This window comes from Gambusia affinis, linkage group LG14, assembly GCF_019740435.1.
Source record: "Gambusia affinis linkage group LG14, SWU_Gaff_1.0, whole genome shotgun sequence".
NCBI lineage: Eukaryota > Metazoa > Chordata > Actinopteri > Cyprinodontiformes > Poeciliidae > Gambusia > Gambusia affinis.
Genome location: NC_057881.1, coordinates 207,911 through 228,906, shown reverse-complemented (window position 1 = coordinate 228,906; position 20,996 = coordinate 207,911). Strand labels below are relative to the sequence as shown.

The 20,996-nt window shown below is 48.4% G+C and overlaps 2 protein-coding genes across 8 annotated transcripts in view; both read left to right on the top strand.

Annotated features, from left to right (window-relative positions):
- pleca (plectin a) overlaps nucleotides 1-14,565 on the top strand; it is a 67,109-nt gene extending 52,544 nt beyond the window's left edge. For all 7 annotated transcript variants that reach the window (XM_044138432.1, XM_044138429.1, XM_044138431.1 and 4 more), the window contains 6 exons: nucleotides 93-176; nucleotides 260-364; nucleotides 442-540; nucleotides 3,669-7,016; nucleotides 7,106-13,886; nucleotides 13,957-14,565. In XM_044138432.1, the coding sequence (XP_043994367.1) occupies nucleotides 93-176; nucleotides 260-364; nucleotides 442-540; nucleotides 3,669-7,016; nucleotides 7,106-13,312 (9,843 nt within the window). In that variant the 3' untranslated portion in view covers nucleotides 13,313-13,886; nucleotides 13,957-14,565. The remainder of the gene's footprint in view (nucleotides 1-92; nucleotides 177-259; nucleotides 365-441; nucleotides 541-3,668; nucleotides 7,017-7,105; nucleotides 13,887-13,956) is intronic.
- A 1,711-nt stretch (nucleotides 14,566-16,276) lies between these two features.
- LOC122843591 (doublesex- and mab-3-related transcription factor C2-like) lies at nucleotides 16,277-19,287 on the top strand. The gene is made up of 4 exons (XM_044138452.1): nucleotides 16,277-16,315; nucleotides 17,205-17,800; nucleotides 18,363-18,547; nucleotides 18,626-19,287. The coding sequence occupies exons 2-4, from the start codon at nucleotides 17,446-17,448 to the stop codon at nucleotides 18,704-18,706; spliced, it is 621 nt and encodes a 206-aa protein (XP_043994387.1). The 5' UTR covers nucleotides 16,277-16,315; nucleotides 17,205-17,445; the 3' UTR covers nucleotides 18,707-19,287.
- Nucleotides 19,288-20,996: the final 1,709 nt, after the last annotated feature.

Genomic DNA, 20,996 nt, shown 5'->3' with positions numbered 1-20,996 from the left:
GATAAATAATATCAAATATAAATATAAAAACTCACAGACAATAACCACAGAAATGTTTTTATATCAATCATGATAATAATTTTCTGTTTCAGAAACTCCTGGAGGAAATGGAGAAGAACCGAGACCAAGTGGAGAGTTGCTATGACAACGCCAAAGCGTACATCGACTCCATCAAGGTCAGGGTCGCTGAGCAGCTGCTGCCTCCGGCGGAACCGGAGGTCCGGTAGGTTCTGACCCTTTTGGACTTTGTGTTCTGAAGGATTACGAGCTGCTGGTGCTGACCTACAGAGCGCTGCAGGACCCCACGGCTTCTCCTCTGAAGAAACCGCGGATGGAGACGTCCTCCGACGACGTCATCCAGGAGGTAAGGGGGAGGGGCTTAAAGCGAGGCTGAGGCATTCGGGTCCAGAACCAGAACCTGATGTGTGTGTCTGTCTGCAGTACGTGTCGCTGCGGAGCCGCTACAGCGAGCTGATGACGCTCGCCGCACAGAGCGTCCGGTTCGTCTCCGACGCGCAGCGCCGCCTGCAGGCCGACCAGGTGAGCGCAGCTCCCGCCGACCGGGCCTTTTGGACCCGCCGGTCCGGCCGACGGAACCGTTTCCCGCCCCGCCGCGGTGAAACGGTCCGTCCTCCGTGTCGACCATGTGACCCGGTCGGCAATCAGGAAGCCGGAGGGTCACATGGCCGGCTGGCTCCGCCCCTTCCTGCCGGTTCTCCTTGGTTTCTAACTTTCTCTTCTGTTTGGCTCCTCTGACCTGCTGCATGGTGAATGTTCCCCCAGCACCCAGGTATTTAACAACGACATCACTTCCTGTCTGTGGGGAAAGTTCAGAAATCTCAGAAATCTTTCAGATCCACTTTCAGGTTATTGAAATATTGATTAGTTTTCAAATCTATAATTTTGGTCTTTATCATGTCAGTTTACTTAAGTTTTCAGTTTTTTCTGAAGTAAAATCTGAGCTTCCTTATTTCAGAATTATTCACTTTTTAATGTTTGTAAACTTGAACGGATCCAACAAACCATAATGGTACCAAGAAGGTCCGGTTCAGAGCTGCTGGTTCCGACCCGGTCCGGCAGATTCCGAATGTTTCTGTGAAGAACCACGAGCCCCAGGTGAAACTTTATGGTTCCTCCTCAGCTGGACCGGACCAGAACTTTGTGTCAGCAGGGAGGTCCAGAACTACAGAACTGAACTGGTTCAGAGAACTGGTCTGGTGAATCTGGAGGATCTGACGGTTTCTAGATGCTGAACTTCTTTGTTTCGTTCAGCTCGTTCTCCTGCCTGCGTGTTGCCTTCATGTCCTCAGTCAGTGTGGGATTTCTCATTTGTTCTGTTCAACCTGCTGGGAGTTTCAGTTTCAGTTTTTTTTCCATGTCTGCATGATGCTGCAAACTTTTTTAAGCTTTTCATCAAAAGTCGATTTAAAGAGTTTTTGGTGTAAAGCAGCAACATCAGAGTCGGTCAGAACCGTTTGGGTTTGACATCAGGATAGTTCTGAGATGAAGGAAGAATATTTCTAAACATCTGATCTCTGGTGGTTTGTGCGAAACCAAACAGAACCCTGCTGGTTTCTGGTTCTGACCCGGGACCAGAATCCTAGTGTAGGCCGACTTTCACTCTAAGGAAGAAATCCAGGTGATGGATGGAGCGAGGAGAGAAACGTCTCAGGAACTCGACTCGTGATTCGGAAGTCAGGTGTACCAGATGCAGATCACCCACATACTGGACATGATCTCGTCTGCTGTCCACCAGGGGGCAGCAGAGCCAGGTCAGAGGCAGTGGTGGAGGTACCAGGCGGTAACCAAAATGTCCAGCGGTCCAATCATGACGGCCTCATCCTTCAGGCTTCCTGCCTGAGTCCGTGTCGAACGGCCAGGAGGAACTGCGGCGTGACACTGCGATGAAATCGCTTTGAAAAGCATCGGATCCAGGAACCGGTGCGAACCGAACCGCCGGACTCTGCTTTGAAAAGAAAAAAGGTTTTATGCTGTTCAGATGTCATAAAATATCAGAGACCAGACGGACCCAACGTTTCCATCCCTGATCTGCTTCTGGAATAAATTATTAATCTGTATTATAGTTTATTCCCTGAACTTCCCGTTTAGTTTATGAGCAGAAAGTTGAAGATTAAACTTTCATAAAACCTCTCAGCTGTAATCCTGCAGGTCTAGATGGTTGTTTTCTGAAGCTTCAGAAAGAAAAGAAGAGTTTCCAGCATTTTGATGCCAAACCCAAATGTTTTCAGACTGAATCCTGATCTGCTGCCTGCAGTCTGAGTTCACACCAACAATGAACGGCCGATGAAGGAAAACGTCATGAAGCAAGTGAACAAAGTGGGTCCTGCATGTTCCTGGTGGTAACTTCCTCCTCAGCAGGTCAAAGTTCGTCTGATGAGTTGTAGCAGGATAGAAGTGGAGCGTGCGGCTCGCCGGGTTAGGGTTAGGGTTAGGTTAGGGTTAGGGTTAGGTCCAGGACCCTCTGAGGCTCCACTGACCCTAGTTTTCTGAACAAATGCAGAGTTTCCCTTCCTTAGCTTTAAACGGTAGTTCTGCTGGACGGGATAAAACGATAAAACCAGAAACTCAGTAGTTTTCAGATGGTTCCTGAATGCACCGTCAACGCCCGTCGGAGCTTTAAAAGGCTTTTAAAAGCACTGCTTTAAAAATAACTTCCCCCAAAGTTTAAAAGTTAGTTTACATCCTGGTGCAGTGGCTGCAGCGGTTCAGCACCGCCCACACGGAGCCTTCGCAGGTTCGATTCCCGACCTGGTGACCTTTGCTTCTCTTGTTACCCAGGAAAACAAATAAAGTTTCATTAGAAGAAAATTGATTTTCTGATTTAGAGACAAATATTAAATATTTAATATAAGTATTAAATATTGAGGAAACGATTCCTGGAAACAATCCTCAATATTTGGGATATTTTCTGGTGGTTTTTCAGATAATATTCAGATATTTTAGTAGTAAATCAAGAATTGACAAAAAAAAAAAAAAATCTAAGTTAGAGAAAAATAAGTTTTCTTTAAAAAAGCATTTTTTGTATATATTTAAGATATTTATTTGTGAATCTTGTTCTCCCCAACCCAAAATATTCCCCATTTTGGGACAATAAATTAATCAATTTTAGATGAAAAGATTTTCATATTCTGATATTTTTTTCTCTTTCTTATGAGGAAATGAGAAGTGAAATATTTCCTGTAGGTGACAAAATAATGAGAAAAAGATTTCATTTCTGTTTTCCTCAGAAAGAAATGATCTGGTTATCGTCAGATAATTATTTAAGAAAACAGAACAAACAATTATCTGAAGATGATTTCTTATTCATAACTTTTCTCAGATTTATTGATTTTTCCTGACATAAATATCTTAAGATGACAAAATACATCGTCATTATCTTGACAGATAATTGTGTGAAAATAAAACATCTTGAAATATTTTTATTAAAATTTGATGAGAAGTGAGAAATAAACCACATTTTTTTTCTCTTTATCTGAAGATGTAAAACAATGTCATTTTGTGGATTTTCTTTCTGCACTAAATTAAACTTGTTTAAAGCCAGATTGAGAAAACCTCCTAGAAATGATTGAATGGAGGACATAAAGCCTCCGTGTGTTTCTGTAGCTGCACTTCTCTAATCTTCGTCCTCTTTGCTTCAACCCAACCAGAAAACATCCGAGCTGCTGAAAGAAGAAGAAAGGAGGAAGCTGGCCGAGGTTCAGGCCGAGTTGGACAAGCAGAAGCGGCTGACTGAAGCTCAGGCTCAGTCTGCAGCCAGAGCGGAGCAGGAGGCGCAGGAGCTGAAGCTGCAGATGCAGCAGGAGGCCAGCAGGAGGCAGGGCGCGGCCGCCGACTCCGAGCAGCAGAAGAAGAACATCCAGCAGGAGCTGCAGCAGCTGAGGAGTCTGTCGGAGCAGGAGGCCAGGTCCAAGAGCCAGCAGCTGCAGGAGGCGCTGGACAGCCGCTCCAAGATCGAGGAGGAGATCCGCCTGGTCCGCATCCAGCTGGAGACCACCATGAGGCAGAAAACCTCCGCCGAGTCCGAGCTGCAGAACCTCCGGGACCGGGCCGCCGAGGCCGACACGCTCCGCAGGGCCGCTCAGGACGAGGCGGAGAGGCTCCGCCGGCAGGTGGCAGAGGAGACCCAGAAGAAGAAAACCGCAGAGGAAGAGCTGAAGCGCAAAGCAGAAGCCGAGAGGGAGGCGGCCAAGCAGAAGCAGAAAGCCCTGGAGGAGCTGCAGAGGTTCAAAACGCAGGCGGAGGAGGCCGAGCGGCGCGTGAAGCAGGCTGAGGAGGAGCAGCTGAGGCAGGTCAAGGTGGTGGAGGAGGTGGCGCAGCGGAGCGCCGCCACCCAGATGCAGACCAAGGCCTCACTGTTCACTGAGAAGACCAACCAGCTGGAGGAGTCACTGAAGAAGGAGCAGGGCGCGGTGCTGCAGCTGCAGGAGGAGGCCGAGCGGCTCAGGAAGCTGCAGGACGAAGCCGACAGAGCCAGGCAGCGGGCGGAGCAGGAGCTGGAGATGTGGAGGCAAAAAGCCAACGAGGCGCTGCGCCTGCGGCTGCAGGCCGAGGAGGAAGCCCAGAAGAAGAGCCAGGCTCAGCAGGAGGCTGAGCGGCAGAAGGTTGAAGCCGAGCGAGACGCCAAGCGGAGGACCAAGGCGGAGGAGGCGGCGCTGAAGCAGAAGGACAGCGCCGAGAAGGAGCTGGAGAAGCAGCGGCAGTTCGCAGAGCAGATCGCTCAGCAGAAGCTGTCTGCCGAGCAGGAGTGCATCCGCCTCAAGGCCGACTTCGAGCAGGCCGACCAGCAGAGGGCGCTGCTGGACGGCGAGCTGCAGCGGCTGAAGAGTGAGGTCAGCGCCGCAGAGAGCCAGAGGAAGCAGCTGGAGGACGAGCTGGCCAGGGTCCGCCGAGAGATGGACACCCTGCTGCAGATGAAGGTCAAAGCCGAGCAGGAGACGCTGTCCAAGACGGAGAAGAGCAAGCAGCTGCTGGAGTCAGAGGCTCTGAAGATGAAGCAGCTGGCCGAGGAGGCGGCCCGCCTCCGAGCCCTCGCCGAGGAGGCCCAGAGGCAACGGCAGAGGGCCGAGGAAGAGGCGGCGCGGCAGAGGGCCGAGGCAGAGAAGATCCTCAAGGAGAAGCTGGCCGCCATGGACGAGGCCACGCAGGTCAAGACGCAGGCAGAGATCGCCCTGAAGGCCAAGGAGGCCGAGAACGAGAGGCTGAAGAGGAAGGCTGAGGAAGAGGCGTATCAGAGGAAGCTCCTGGAGGACCAGGCCGCCCAGCACAAGCAGCACATCGAGGAGAAGATGAGTCAGCTGAAGGGCTCGTCCCAGTCTGAGCTGGAGAGACAGAAGACGGTGGTGGAGGAAACTCTGAGGCAGAAGACAGTGGTGGAGGAGGAGATCCGCATCATCAGGCTCAACTTTGAGAAAGCAGCGAAGGAGAAGTCCAGCCTGGAGCAGGAGCTGAAGAAGCTGAAGGACGCTGCAGAGCAGACGCAGAAGAGCAGGCTGCAGGCCGAGGAAGAGGCGGAGAAACTGAAGCAACTGGCAGCAGAGGAGGAGAAGAAGAGGAAGGAAGCTGAGGAGAAGGTGAAGAGGATCACCGCGGCAGAAGAAGAGGCGGCTCGCCAATGCAAGGCCGCTCAGCAGGAAGTGGAGCGGCTCAAGAAGAAGGCGGAGGAAGCCAATCAGCAGAGGAGCAACGCCGAGAAAGAGGCGGCGAGGCAGGTGGTCCTGGCCAAAGAGGCGGCGCAGAAATGCAGCGCTGCAGAGCAGAAGGCCCAAAACGTCCTGAGCAAGAACAAAGAGGACGTCCTCGCTCAGGAGAAGCTCAGAGACGAGTTTAACAACGCAAAGCTGCTCGCCCAAGCCGCTGACAAGGCCAAAGACGAGGCAGAGAAAGAGGCGGCGTTGCTGCGCCAGAAAGCCCAGGAGGCAGAGAAGCAGAAAAAATCTGCAGAAGAAGAAGCCGCGAAACAGGCCAAGGCTCAACGAGATGCAGAGAGACTGAGGAAGGAAGCAGAGGAGGAGGCATCGCGGCGGGCGGCGGCCGAAGCTGCGGCGCTGCAGCAGAAGCAGCAGGCGGACGCAGCCATGGCCAAACACAAGAAGGAGGCGGAGCAGGCGCTGAAGCAAAAGTCGCAGGTAGAGAAGGAGCTCTCAGCCGTCAAGCTGCAGCTGGAGGAAACAGACAAGCAGAAGGAGCTTCTGGACGCTGAGCTTCAGAGAGTTAAAGGAGAAGTCAACGACGCCGTCAAACAGAGAGCTCAGGTGGAGCAAGAGCTCTCCAGAGTCAAGAGTCAGATGGACGAGCTCCTCAAAGTCAAACTGAAGATTGAGGAGCAAAACCGCCTCCTCATGCAGAAAGACCAAGACGACACCCAAAAGTTGCTCCAGGAGGAGGCCGAGAAGATGCAGCACCTGGCAGCGGAGGCCGCTCGGCTCGCAGTGGAGGCTGAAGATGCTGCCAGGCAGAGGCAGGCGGCCGAGGCAGACCTGGCTGAGCAGAGAGCGCGGGCTGAGAAGATGCTGAAGGAGAAGATGCAGGCCATCCAGGAGGCCACAAGACTGAAGGCTGAAGCTGAGGAGCTGCAGAAGTTGAAGGAGCGGGCCCAGGAGACGGCTAAAAAACTACAGGAGGACAAGCAGCAGATCCAGCAGCGCCTCCACAAAGACACAGAAGACTTCCAGAAGTCTCTGGAAGCGGAGCGCTCCAGGCAGCTGGAAACGTCGGCTGAGGCCGAGAAGCTGAAGCTCCGAGTCACGGAGCTCAGCGCCGCCCAGACGAAAGCCGAGGACGAGGCCAAGAAGTTCAGGAAGCAAGCCGACGAAGCCAAAGCTCGTCTGCAGGAGACCGAAAAACAGGCGACGGAAACCGTGGTGCAGAAGCTGGAGACACAGAGGCTGCAGAGCACCAGAGAGGCCGATGATCTGAAGAAAGCCATCGCTGAGCTGGAGGACGAGAAGAAGAAGCTGAGAAAAGATGCTGAGGAGCTGCAGAAGAAAACCCAGCAGGTAGAGTTCTTAAAATACAGAAACTAGTTCGTGACTAGACGTCATGAGGGATTTTCTTTGACCAACTTCATCTTCCTTTCCTCTGACAGATGGCGACCGCCCAGCAGGAGCAGATTGAGCAGCAGAAGGTCATCCTTCAACAGTCGTTCCTCGGTGAGAAGGAGCTGCTGCTGAAGAGAGAGCGAGCCGTTGAAGACGAGAAGAAGAAACTGGAGAAGCAGTATGAGGACGAGGTGAAGAAGGCCAAGGCGTTCAAAGAAGAACAGGAGCGCCAGCGCGCTCTCGTGAAGGAGGAGAGGAAGAAGCTGCAAGCCGTGTTGGACGAGGCTGTGAAGAAGCAGAAAGAGGCAGAAGAAGAGATGAAAGCCAAGCAGAAGGAGGTGGAGGAGCTTGAGAAGAAGAGGCTGGAGCAGGAGAAACTCCTGGAGGACGAGAACAAAAAGCTCAGAGAGAAACTCCAGAGCCTGGAAGGATTTTCTAAAACGGGAACAACCAGAACTAAGGAAATGGAAATTCAGACGGATGACGTTCCCGAGGAACAGCTGGTCTCCATGACGATGGTGGGAACAACCAGAAAGGTTCTGAACGGTGCCGTCGAAGTGGACGGGGTGAAGAAAGATGGAGGATCTCCCTTCGCATTTGATGGAATCAGAGAGAAGGTTCCTGCAGAGAGACTCTTTGACCTCGGTGTCCTGACCAAGAAGGACATGGACAAACTAAGAAAAGGCAAAGTCACCGTGGAGGAGCTGGAAAAGACAGACAAAGTTCGAAGGTGTCTGAAGGGCCAGAACTGCGTCGGAGGCATCCTGACTCCATCTAAGGAGAAGATGAGCGTCTACAACGCCATGACAGAGAACAAGATCACTTCGGACTCTGCCGCCATGCTTCTGGAATCTCAAGCAGCTTCAGGCTTCATTGTTGATCCGGTGAAAAATAAACTTCTGTCTGTAGACGAGGCTGTTAAGGAGGAGTTAATTGGGCCTGAGCTCCACGACCGGATGCTTTCTGCTGAGCGCGCAGCCACTGGCTTTAGAGATCCGTACACTGGAGCCAGAATCTCTCTGTTTGAGGCCATGAAGAAAGGCCTCATTGGTAAAGAGAAAGCCACCAAATTCCTGGATGTGCAGCTCGCCACGGGTGGGATAGTGGATCCCGTCAACAGTCACAGAGTCCCTCTTCAGGCAGCTTACAAGCAAGGCCACTTTGATGCAGACATGAACAAGAAACTCACAGATCCCAGTGAAGAGTCCAAGTTATTCACTGACCCCAGCACTCAGGAGCCACTCACCTACAAACAGCTGCTGGAGAAATGCACCAAAGACCCAGACACTGGCCTGCTGATGTTACCGGTGACGGACAGAGCCGGTCAGAGAGAGAGAACCTACACGGATATGGAGACTAAAGAGGTGTTCAGCAGATCCAATGTTGATGTTCCGTTTGGAAAGTTTAAAGGGAGGACCGTCACCATCTGGGAGGTGATAAATTCAGAGTATTTCACAGAGGAGCAAAGAAGAGAACTGATCCGTCAGTACAAGACAGGCAAGATCACCGTAGAGAAGGTCATCAAGATCGTCATCACTGTTGTGGAAGACAAGGAGAAGGATAGTGGAAATGTCTTCAACGGTCTGAGGGCTCCAGTGAGCGCCACTGAGCTGCTAGAGTCTAAGATTATAAACAAAGACTTGTTCAACAAGCTGAGCAATGGGAAGATCTCAGTTAAAGAAGTTTCTGAGATGGATGCCGTGAAGAAGGCTCTGCAAGGAACGCCCAGCATCGCAGGTCTCCTGAATGAACCAACCAAAGAGAAAATGCCGTTCTATCAAGCCTTGAAAAAGGAATTACTCTCCCCAGAGACGGCTGTGAATCTCCTTGAAGCTCAAGCGGCAACAGGATTTATGATAGATCCCATGAAAAATGAGCGTATGCCTGTTGATGAAGCTGTTAAATCAGGTCTTGTTGGTCCAGAGCTGCACGAACGCCTCCTGTCAGCAGAGCGAGCCGTTGGCGGCTACAGAGATCCCTACACAGGGAAAAAGGTGTCCGTTTTTGAAGCCATGAGCAAAGGCCTCGTAAAGAAAGACCAAGGCATCCGTCTGCTGGAAGCTCAGCTCTCAACTGGAGGAGTTATCGATCCCATTAAAAGCTGTCGCATCCCTACTGAGATCGCCTGCAAGCGAGGGTACTTTGATGAAGAAATCAACAAGACTCTGAATCAAAACACAGACGAGACAAAAGTTTTTTATGATCCCAACTCGCAGCAGGATGCCACCTATGCACAACTCATGTATAAATGTGTCACAGACAAAGAAACTGGATTGCCATTACTTCCTCTGTCAAAGAAGGCCCCAAAGCCTAAGGAGGACAAACAAATAACAGAGGCCAAAACGAAAGAGGCCCTAAGCCAGGAGACGATGGAGCTGGAATCTGGACCCTTCAAAGGAAGAAAAGTCACAGTTTGGGAAATTATAAATTCTAAGTATGTCACTGAGGAACAGAGACTGGAGCTGATCCGTCAGTACAGCATGGGACTGGTGACAATCGAGAAGCTCATAAAGATTGTGATAACAACCATTGATGAAAAAGAGGACAAAACAAAGGAAGCAGCTTGTTTTGAAGGCCTGAGAGAACCAGTCACCGCCAGCTCTCTGTTTGATTCCAACATCATTGACAAGGCCACATTTGACCAACTCCAGCAGGGGAAGAAGGCTCCCAAAGAGGTTGGTCAAACTGACAAAGTCAGAAAGTACCTGCATGGCACTGACCGCATCGATGGCGTCGCCATGGAAGGCTCAGATGAGAAGCTAAGCATTTATGAAGCCATGAGACGGCGTGTTTTACAGCATAGCACTGGACTGGCTCTTCTTGAAGCCCAAGTTGGTACCGGATTTATAACCGATCCAGTAAAAAACCAGAAATATTCTGTGGATGATGCTGTGAAGGCTGGAGTTGTTGGTCCTGAGCTCCATGAGAAACTTCTATCAGCTGAAAAAGCAGTGACAGGATACAAAGACCCATATACGGGCAACAAGATCTCCCTGTTCCAGGCCATGAAGAAGGAACTGGTGTTAAGGGAACATGCTATTCCTATTCTAGAAGCTCAGATCACAACTGGTGGAATAATCGATCCAGTCAGCAGCCATCGGGTTCCCAGTGACGCAGCCATCCAGCGTGGCTTCTTCAGTAAAGAAATGTTGAAATCGTTCAGCGAACAGACAGGTGACATCAAAGGCTTCACCAACCCCAACACCAATGAACGGGCAACTTACAGCCAGCTGCTTGAGACATGCAGAAGAGACCCCAACACCGGTCTGTGCTACCTGCCTCTGTCAAAAGTTGAAGCTCCTGCAGTGACTGAGAAGTCCTACGAGTACACAGAGGAGCAAGCCCAACAAGACCTAGCCAACACTCGGATTGAGATCCCTCATCAGAGCTTTGCAGGAAAGAACTTGACCGTCTGGGAGGTGATGAACTCAAACATGCTTCCTGAAGAGGAGAGGCAGCGGCTCCTGGAGCAGTACCGCTTGGGCCAAATCACAAAGGAAAGAATGCTCATCATCATCATCGAAATCATTGAGCAAAGAGAATCTCTGAAGCTGGAGCAGAACATGTCATGTGACGTGATCAGGAGAAGGGTTACTATCGAGGACCTGTACAGCGCTCGGATTATTGACCTGCAGACATACAACCTCCTGAAACAGGAGAAGATAAGCGTTCAGGAGGTGATGGAGATGCCGTCAGTGAAGCAGTACCTCTTTGGAACAGGTTGCATTGCGGGAATCATGTCAGACAGTCCTCCTAAAATCAGCATTTACCAGGCTATGAAGAATGGCCAGATTAAGCCTGAAGTCGCCTTGAAACTTCTCGAGGCGCAGGCAGCAACAGGATTCATGGTCGACCCTGTAAAAGACGAGCTCCTAACCGTTGATGAAGCTGTACGTAAGGGCCTTGTTGGGCCTGAGATCCATGACAAACTGCTCTCAGCTGAGCGTGCAGTAACAGGATACAAGGATCCGTACAGCGGAAAAGTCATTTCTCTCTTCCAGGCCATGAAGAAAGACCTGATTTCCGAGGAATATGCCTTGAGGCTTTTGGAAGCCCAGAATGCTACTGGAGGATTGATGGATCCAGAGTACTACTTCCACCTTCCCCTGGATGTGGCCATGCAGCGTGGCTACATTAACAAAGAAACCCTTGACAGGATAACTGAACCTACAGTGGACGTCCGAGGTTACATTGACCCAACAACGGATGAGAAACAGACTTATGCTCAGCTGCTGAAGAGATGCAGAGTTGATAAAGAAAGTGGACTCCGGCTGCTTTCCCTGGCTGACAGACGACTTCTCTTCAAGGGTCTCAGAAAAACTATACCTGCAGATGAACTCCTCCGTTCACAGATTATTGACCAGAAGACCTACAGCGAGCTCATTGAAGGCATCGTCACAGTGGAGGAGGTCAGCAGAGATCTGAAGAAGTACCTTGAGGGCACCAGCTGCATAGCAGGCGTTTATGTTGAATCTACCAAAGACCGTCTTTCTATTTACCAAGCAATGAAGAAGAACATGATCAGGCCGGGAACCGCCTTTGAGCTGCTTGAAGCTCAAGCTGCTACAGGATATGTGATTGACCCCATCAAAAACCTGAAACTGACTGTCACAGAGGCTGTTAAAATGGCCGTGGTTGGCCCAGAGTTTAAAGACAAACTCCTCTCAGCTGAACGAGCCGTCACAGGCTACAGAGACCCTTACTCTGGCCAGGTAGTCTCACTGTTCCAGGCTATGAAAAAGAATCTGATTCTGAAAGACCATGGCATTCGGCTGCTGGAGGCCCAGATTGCTACCGGGGGGATCATCGATCCCCAGGAGAGCCACCGTTTGCCCGTTGAAACAGCATATGAACGTGGACTCTTTGATGAGGAAATGAACACGATTCTCACGGATCCCTCTGATGACACAAAGGGCTTCTTTGACCCAAACACAGAGGAAAACCTCACCTACCTGCAGCTGATGGAGAGATGCATGACAGACCCAGAGACCGGCCTTCGTCTCCTGCTGCTGAAAGAGAAGAAACGCGAGAGGAAGACGTCGTCCAAGTCTTCGGTTCGTAAACGAAGGGTTGTCATTGTCGATCCAGAATCAGGCAAAGAGATGTCCGTTTATGAAGCGTACCAAAAAGGACTGATTGATCACCAGACCTATATAGAGCTTTCAGAGCAGGAGTGTGAGTGGGAGGAGATAACGATAACCTCCTCGGATGGAGTCGTAAAGTCCATGATCATCGACAGAAGGTCTGGACGGCAATATGACATTGACGATGCCATCACAAGAGGCCTGATAGATAAGTCTGCTCTGGATCAGTACCGAGCTGGAACACTGTCCATCACAGAATTCGCAGACATGCTGTCTGGAAACATGAGCGGCAGTAGATCACGCTCATCCTCCTTTGGCTCCTCTTCCTCCTACGCCGCCAGCCCGGTGCCTTCCATAAAAACACCCGCAACCACATGGAACGACCCCACTGAGGAGACCGGGCCTGTGGCCGGGATACTGGACACAGACACACTGGAGAAGGTTTCCATCACAGAGGCCATTCACCGAAATCTTGTGGACAACATAACAGGTCAAAGGCTGCTGGAAGCTCAGGCCTGCACTGGAGGGATCATTGACCCGAACACCGGAGAGAAGTTCTCTGTGGCTGATGCGATGAATAAAGGGCTGGTGGATAAGATCATGGTGGACCGCATCAGTTTAGCCCAGAAGGCACACAATGGGTTTGAAGATCCCCGAACTAAGAGCAAAATGTCTGCTGCTCAAGCTCTGAAGAAAGGATGGCTTTACTACGAAGCCGGCCAGCGGTTCCTTGAGGTCCAGTATCTCACCGGCGGGCTGATTGAACCAGATGCTTCTGGTAGAGTCTCTATTGATGAGGCTGTGAAGAAGGGCACCTTAGACGCCCGCACCGCCCAGAAGTTACGAGATGTCAGTGCCTATTCCAAGTACCTTACCTGCCCCAAAACCAAGCTCAAGATTTCTTACAAGGACGCCATGGAGAGAAGCATGATCGAGGAGGGAACCGGTCTGCGGCTGCTTGAAGCTTCGTCTCAGTCCACCAAAGGCCTTTACAGTCCGTATAGCATCAGCGGCTCTGGCTCTGCGACCGGATCCCGCTCTGGTTCCAGAACCGGCTCCAGATCCGGTTCCAGGAGAGGAAGCTTTGATGCCACAGGGTCGGGTTTCACAACAACCTTCTCGTCATCGTCGTCATCCTTCGGTTCGCCGAGCTACAGCCGGCGGTACTGAGCAGGAGGCGGAGCAACGCTCACCAGATGCCTGCATCCCTGTGGAATAAAGACCTCCTTTATTCTGCTCTGCATGGGGGTGTTACAAAACTTTCCTTTCTCCACCAATATATTCTTTCACTTTATTGTATATTTTACACTGTATGGCACCTCATCAGATCCATTATCGTGTACTGTAAGCAGTACAGCCGACCACCTACAGCCTACCTGACTAACAATTTCAAAATAAGTATCTAGTCTTCCAGAAACTCTCATTTATTTCCTAGAAAAGTTGTTAGCAGAACCAGATTGGATGTACAAACTAGGGTTTCTGAACATGTGTATATTTCTGAAAGGACTAAAAGCTTCTCTGCAGAGCAGAAGATGGAGTCTATTGATAGTCTGCCTCAAGAACGCCAAGCTTCAAGATCTTCTCTCTCATGGGCCACACTGCCATATTTACACTATAAACCCAACTTCATAACCATAAACCCTGCAGTCGGAGCAACAGGTGCACACTGTGAGATGGACACATAGCAAGAGAGACCTGGTTTGACCAACACCAGTAAATCCCTGCTGTTCTGGACGGCAGAAAGGTAAATCTAGAGAGAAGCATTTCTGATGTGATGCCAGATTGTTGGAATCTGATGTTTTGTTCTGTTCCAGGAACAACCTTCAGCCTTCAGCTGGTCTCTCTGCTCAGACGTCAGCGCTGGACTCCAGTGGACGCTGCTCCTCCGGACTGAAACTCCCTGCTCTGCTGCTCGGTCTGGTTGCTTAGCAAACGCTCCTCGCCTTTCACTGACTGGAAGGTGAGCAGCTTTCCAGTCTGGCTGCAGAAGAAACACCGAAACTTATTAGCCAAGATTAAGATCATAACATTGACTTTATTTCCCAGGCGATGTATAGCGACTGTAGCGATGATTAATAAAACCGTTTCTTTGAGAAGGATCTCCAGGCTTCGCAGCTCAGCCAGTTTTTCTATTTGACACAACCAGCCTCGTTTGGATGGTCGATCTTCTTTGTAAAGCAGCACATTTGATCTATAGCTCCTTTTATTTTCATACTCTATATTTCTGCTTCGCATGATTTGCTAACGTATTAAAGACATAACTGCTATATCCTTTAAAAGCTTATTTTTTTGCTGTGTTTGAGGTTTGAAGGATGTTTCTAGAGAGGAGTCATCAGCCTTGTCTGGTGTATTTCTAACTAAATGGGACGAGAACATTTATTGTTACACCTTAAGCCTGTAAATAAACACAAAAATGAAAAGAATTGAATCTGTTTCTTTATTTTGTTTTGTTTGCTGTATGAATAAAAACTGAAAAATCACTGCCTAAGTACATGTGGGTCAAATGAAACTATTCAACAAGACGTCTCACAGACTGCTGTTGTGTGGTGGATGCTCCTCCCACCACCACATCGTGTTAGTATTTTCTTTATATTATATTCCAGTTTATATGTTTAAGTTAGTTATTTCATTTAGATATATATTTCCTAATGGGTGCACACTTTAGTTAATGTCTGTCTGAATGGTTTATTTACACTTGTTTTTTGTTTGAGGTGCTGCTGATTCAAACCAGCTGGAGGAGGAAACCTGGAGGAAACTATTTGTCTTGAAAGACTGAAGGAGGAGACTTGTTTCAAGTTGTTTATAATTAGTTTTGTCACTTAAATATTCACTTATTATGGTTTCTGTTAAGTAAAAGTTAGTTTTCTTTATTTGTTTCATAGAATGCTTTAGTTAATTTTGTATTTGTTAATTCTTTTGTTATGTCATGCTTCCCTCAGCAGCCTTTTGTTCTTTGTTAGGAAGGTCAGTTTTGTTTGTGTTCAGTTAGAGTTCAGTTGACCTCAGTTAAATTGGGCCCAAGATTGTTATTTATTCTTTGACTTATTTTTGCATAGAATTTTTATGTTTTGTTTGCTATTTTGGAAGAATTAAATTGAATTTTTTTCTAATTTGAACTCTTTTTGTCCTCGTTTGAGTCGGGTCCCTCATGTTGAAATAATCTATTTTTATGTTTTCCACTGGGCTGCACAGTGGTGCAGTTGGTAGAGCTGCTGCCTTGCAGCAAGAAGGTCCTGGGTTCGATTCCCGGTCCGGGGTCTTTCTGCATGGAGTTTGCATGTTCTCCCTGTGCATGGTGGGTTCTCTCCGGGTTCTCCGGCTTCCTCCCACAGTCCAAAAACATGACTGTCAGGTTAATTGGTCTCTCTAAATTCTCCCTAGGTGTGAGTGTGTGTGTGAATGGTTGTGTTGCCCTGCGACAGACTGATGACCTGTCCAGGGTGACCCCGTGACCCCGCCTCATGAGAGGAACCAGCAACCCTCCTGACCTCATTAGGGACAAGGGTGAACAGAAAATGGATGGATGAAAACTTTAAATATCAATCAACCTACAATATTCAAATAAATTTTGAATATTTATTTAAATATTATTAATATTAGTTTAGAATATAATAACTAATATTAAGAATTATTATTCTATATTAGTTGTTAATATATTAGAATAATTCTATAGTTATTAACTATTTGTCAGGATGGCCCTTAGCAGCTGGTTTACAGAGGAGCCTTGAGGCAGAGAAATAGTGCAGACCAACCAGGTGTTTGTTGTCCAACATTTAACATAGAAACAATCCTGTTTACAACGGCCACGAGTCTCAGCAGCAGCCACACCTACCAACCTGCAATGTGGCCAACATGCAGGTTTTTATAGTCCCTGGCTGCTCCAATTAACAACCCCACCAAGAAACGGGAGGACAAAATACCTATATACAAACAATCTTGACAAAACAACCAAATCTTCAACATAATAATAACACTCTTCATTTTTAAGTAACCATTTCATTTCTAAAATACCTTTCTATAAATATAAATCCAATCATTAAACTTCTAAAATACACAGTTTCATTGCTCCCCCTCCTCCATCTGCATTTGGTCTCTTCCGGAACCTTTATAAGGTGTTCAGGCCCCCGGGGAATCTTTTAGCCTGAACACCTGAACACAGAGGAAGAGACAGAGGTAAGCCACATCTAAAAACATTTCAGACAGTTACAAAACCATCCATTTGTTTGTTTTATTTTAACAGGACACCATCAGTTCCAGCTGAGGTGCCACTGCATAAAAACACAAACAATAAAATACTTCAATCTGTTTTTGTCTCTTATCATTCAACCCCTTTTAGGTGTTTTTATACAAGTAATGAAAACCTTCATTACACTATTCTTAAGTTATTAAGAATAGTAACATTTTTACAAAGTAGACAATGATTATCATCTTCATCATTATTATTATCATTATTATTTGTATTGTCAGAAATATACTTTCTAGAATCAATACTAAGAATATTATAAATTGGCACATTTTTCATTTTAGACAGATAATCATTATAATAATGTCATTTATTCATTTTATATTAAGTCATACAGATTAAGGGCAAACTTTAGATTCTTTGGATAAAACAATATTCTGCTTCCCAGATATGTAAAAATATTAAAGATTTATATGATGTTCAATATTTTTTGGTTTATACCACAACAGAAGATGATGCCTGCAACCATCTTAATCTGAGGCTTTTGCTGAAATGTGGATTTAGTTTTATATTTTCCATAAAATCAGATTTTTGACCTCCAGCTGTGGAGTTTTCACTGAACTCATGTGTTCTATGCATAAATGCATAGAAATAAAATATATTACTGCTCAGAATAAAAAGTGTTAAAGATGAATGTCTATTGTGACAAAATCTGATTATGTTCTGTTTTGATGACCAGAAACACATTGAGATACTTTTAATATCTTTATTTACTTTATTTAATACTAGCGTGAGAAAGGCTCATGTTTTATCATCAATGAAATCTTTGTATTAATAAATGTAATAAAATGACCATATATTTGCCTTTTTTGGTTGGAGCCATTTTTCTGTCTTGTTTTTATGGAGCCATGAGGGTCACGGCCATCAGAATTCCAGCCAATCAGGCGCCGGGACCCACGTGGGGCTTCTGGCCCCGGCTCCACACCTGGACTGGGTTGGAATCCCCGCAGCTGGTACCATGGTGACGAGGGCGGCTTCTGATTGGTCGGCTCGGTGGGACATTGATACTTTCCCAACGAGAGACTCGATGGTGATTTAAAGCTAAACCCGAGCAGGCTGGATGATTCCCGCCATGTCCGAACCGCGGCAGCCCAAATGCTCCCGGTGCCGGCACCACGGCTTCATCATCCGGAAGAAGGGCCACAGCAGGTGCTGCCCGTTCTCCGGCTGTGAGTGCTGGAAGTGCGGCCTGATCACCCGGCGGACCCAGGTCAATGCGCTCCAGCGGAACCTGAGCAGAACCCGAGATCGGCCCCGGAACCCGAAGCCGAGGGCCGATCGCAGGGCGGCGGGAGACCCCGCTGCTGCCGCCGGGACCCGGGATCCGGACGGTTTGGGTCCAGATGTCCGGAACCAGCGGCCGGACCCGCGAGGAGAACCCGGTTCCGGTCCGGACGGCAGAGATGTTCCGACCTGTAAGAACTTCCAACACGATATTCAGTTAAAACTTATTTTTAAACAAATTTTTCTTTTTGTCTGCACATTTGAGCTAAAAAACCAAACTTTAAATGTTTATTCTATTTTGTATTCATTATAGTCTAAAAACCTGATCGTATGTTTCAATAAAGAGAAACTATTTAGAATAAAAGTCACTCCATTTATGAGGTAAATATTAAGTATAAAGTAGAATCAGTTCAGTAAATCAATATGAGCATAAAGTGAATTAAAATAAGAATTTCTGCTAAATGCAGGAAGATGAAAAATATTTAGGAGTAAATATTTTTCAGCTGAAGCTTTCAGTTCAACTTAATTTCGGTTTGGATAATAATTCATCATTTTGGGGATAAAATGTGAATTAATTGAATTTGTTTTCATTATTTGCCAACAGAATTATTAACTCTAGTTTTACAGACATTTCTGACAACCGAAATGATTAGTGGATTAAATAACGAAGTAAATATTGTGTTTCCATATTTTATTTTTAATAAGAATTAATAAAAGTGTCCTAACATGAGCATCACTTCCTGCTCTTGCCAGGTCTTCCTCCTCCTCCTCTTCCTCAGCTCCTCTCCCCCCTCTCGTCCCGCTCCTCCTTGGCTCCGCCCCCTGACCTCCTGCTCCACCTGCCGTTCCTACCTGCGCTCCCCGCCGGCCTGTATGACGACCTCTGCAGGCCGTTGATGATCCCGCACTTCCTGTCATACCCCGCCCCGCCAGCAGAGGTCAGGCTGCAGCGCCCTGCTCGCTCTGCTCAGCCTTCAGGCTCAGCTCACCTGCTGCTTCCTGTCTCTTCTTCTCAGGACTGCAGGCTGGTCTTCCTCCCGCTCCACCCTGCTCCTGAAGCGCCCCCTGCAGGCTGCGGGTCCAACAGCAGAGCCTGAAGGACCGGCGGATTCTGGTCGTCGCTTCCTGTTCCAGTTCCAGTTCAAACTTCTTGTTGTCACTGTTTGGTTCAGAGGGGGTTAAACTGAAAGTTTGTTACCTTAAATTAAATGCAGAGCTGTGGCTCATGACCTGGATCCGCTCTGTTTGGTTCTCAGCTGCAGGTTTCTGGCTCACAGAACCGAATCTGGGCCGGAGACGCTGTTAGTCCTGCTGGAATTCATGTGTTACTGCATAGAACCATGTCCTGGTTCTGGATGGTTCTGATCAGTGGTCCAGAACCTCTGAGGCCTCATTTAGGTCCTGTGAGGAGGAAAAAAATCTGAAGTTTTAGTTTTAATGATTTGATGCATAAATGACGTCAAACTTGATGAATCAGATGGACAAAGTTCTGACATCTGACCCGGTTCCCAGGTGTTTCATGGGTCCGTCCAGCAGGGGGCGCAGTAGCACAGTGTTCCATTCATTCTGCACTTCCCAACTGGACCTGCAGAGCCTCTGGTTCTGGCCCGGTCCATCAGAGAACATCTAGCATCTATTTCTGTGTTTTTATGTAATAAAATTTAAGATGTAAACCCGACTTCCTGTGGATGAAAGTTTGTGACATTAATAATAAAATGTTTTCATAGCAGCAATGTGTCGGCTGCGGCTGCACCAGAGAGAACGGGAGGAGCCGCTGAATTTGGACCGGAACCGACGGGGCGGCCGGGTTCACAGTCCCGTCCTGAGCACGATCTGGTTCTGATCCGGGGTCCGGTCGTTTTTATGCCACAGAATGCTGCTGAGGAAGTTCAGCTCCAAACTTTCAAACTTTAATGGTTGTGCAGCACCAGGCCATGTGGCTGCAGCCCACAGCATCATCCGTCCCCCGCCGTGCTTCCCAGCAGGTAACAGCTGATGTGTCTGCTTTCCTCCATCTTGTCTCCTCGGTCCGGCGGCCATCTTGTTTCTAGAGAGATTTTGCTGGTTAAGTGTCATTGTGACCTTTGACCTGTTTAGGGTCTCTGTTCTGTTCAGTTCTGTTATTTGTCACCAGTCTGTGACCCGCAAAGATCTACTCCTCCAGGTCACCAACCGGTGACCTTTGACCTCACAGAGCCACTGCTGTAAACTAGGAAACCTTTTGCAGCAGCAGATTACTGTAAAAACATAAGCATTAGCATGCTAACGCCTTAGCTCAGATTTTTTTCATATTTCCCATCAGCCACTGGAAATCTTTCAAGAAGGCTGCCATTTCTGGGTCAATTATTGTTATAAAATATTCCCATTTTTAAGGCTTGGGTGAACTTTCGGTCACATCGAAGGTCATGGTTCTGACCCAGAAAAGATCCAGAGAAGGGTTGGTTTCTAGACGTCATCAGTTTGGGTATCATCGCCTGTCGGTCACCCATCCTCCTTCAACGGGGACAGTCTCCGTGTCGAAGACAGTCTCCAAGTTGAGGACAGTCTCCAGGTTGAGGACAGTCTCCAGGTTGAGGACAGTCTCCAGGTCGAAGACGGTCTCCAGGTCGAAGACGGTCTCCATGTCGAAGACGGTCTCCAGGTCGAGGACGGTCTCCAGGTCGAAGACGGTCTCCATGTCGAAGACGGTCTCCATTTTGAGGACGGTCTCCAGGTCGAAGACGGTCTCCAGGTCGAAGACGGTCTCCATGTTGAAGACGGTCTCCAGGTTGAGGACAATCTCCAGGTCGAAGACGGTCTCCATGTCGAAGACGGTCTCCAGGTCGAGGACAGTCTCCATGTCGAGGACAGTCTCCATGTCGAGGACAGTCTCCATTTTGAGGACAGTCTCCATGTTGAGGACAGTGTCCATGTCGAAGACAGTCTCCATGTTGAGGACAGTCTCCATGTTGAGGACAGTCTCCAGGTCGGAGACAGTCTCCATGTCGAGGACAGTCTCCATTTTGAGGACAGTCTCCATGTTGAGGACAGTGTCCATGTCGAGGACGGTCTCCAGGTCGAAGACGGTCTCCATGTCGAAGACGGTCTCCATGTCGAAGACGGTCTCCAGGTCGAAGACGGTCTCCATGTCGAAGACAGTCTCCAGGTCGAGGACGGTCTCCAGGTCGAAGACGGTCTCCAGGTCGAAGACGGTCTCCATGTCGAAGACGGTCTCCATGTCGAAGACGGTCTCCAGGTCGAGGACGGTCTCCAGGTCGAAGACGGTCTCCATGTCGAAGACAGTCTCCATGTCGAAGACAGTCTCCAGGTCGAGGACGGTCTCCAGGTCGAAGACGGTCTCCAGGTTGAAGACGGTCTCCATGTCGAAGACGGTCTCCAGGTCGAAGA

Bases quoted from the DNA above. Each gene is read 5' to 3' on its own strand.
- LOC122843591 (XM_044138452.1), top strand. From the start codon at position 17,446: ATGATTCCCGCCATGTCCGAACCGCGGCAGCCCAAATGCTCCCGGTGC. The intron at 17,801-18,362 runs GTAAGAACTTCC...TGCTCTTGCCAG, and splicing joins CGGCAGAGATGTTCCGACCT to GTCTTCCTCCTCCTCCTCTT. The intron at 18,548-18,625 runs GTCAGGCTGCAG...TCTTCTTCTCAG, and splicing joins ACCCCGCCCCGCCAGCAGAG to GACTGCAGGCTGGTCTTCCT.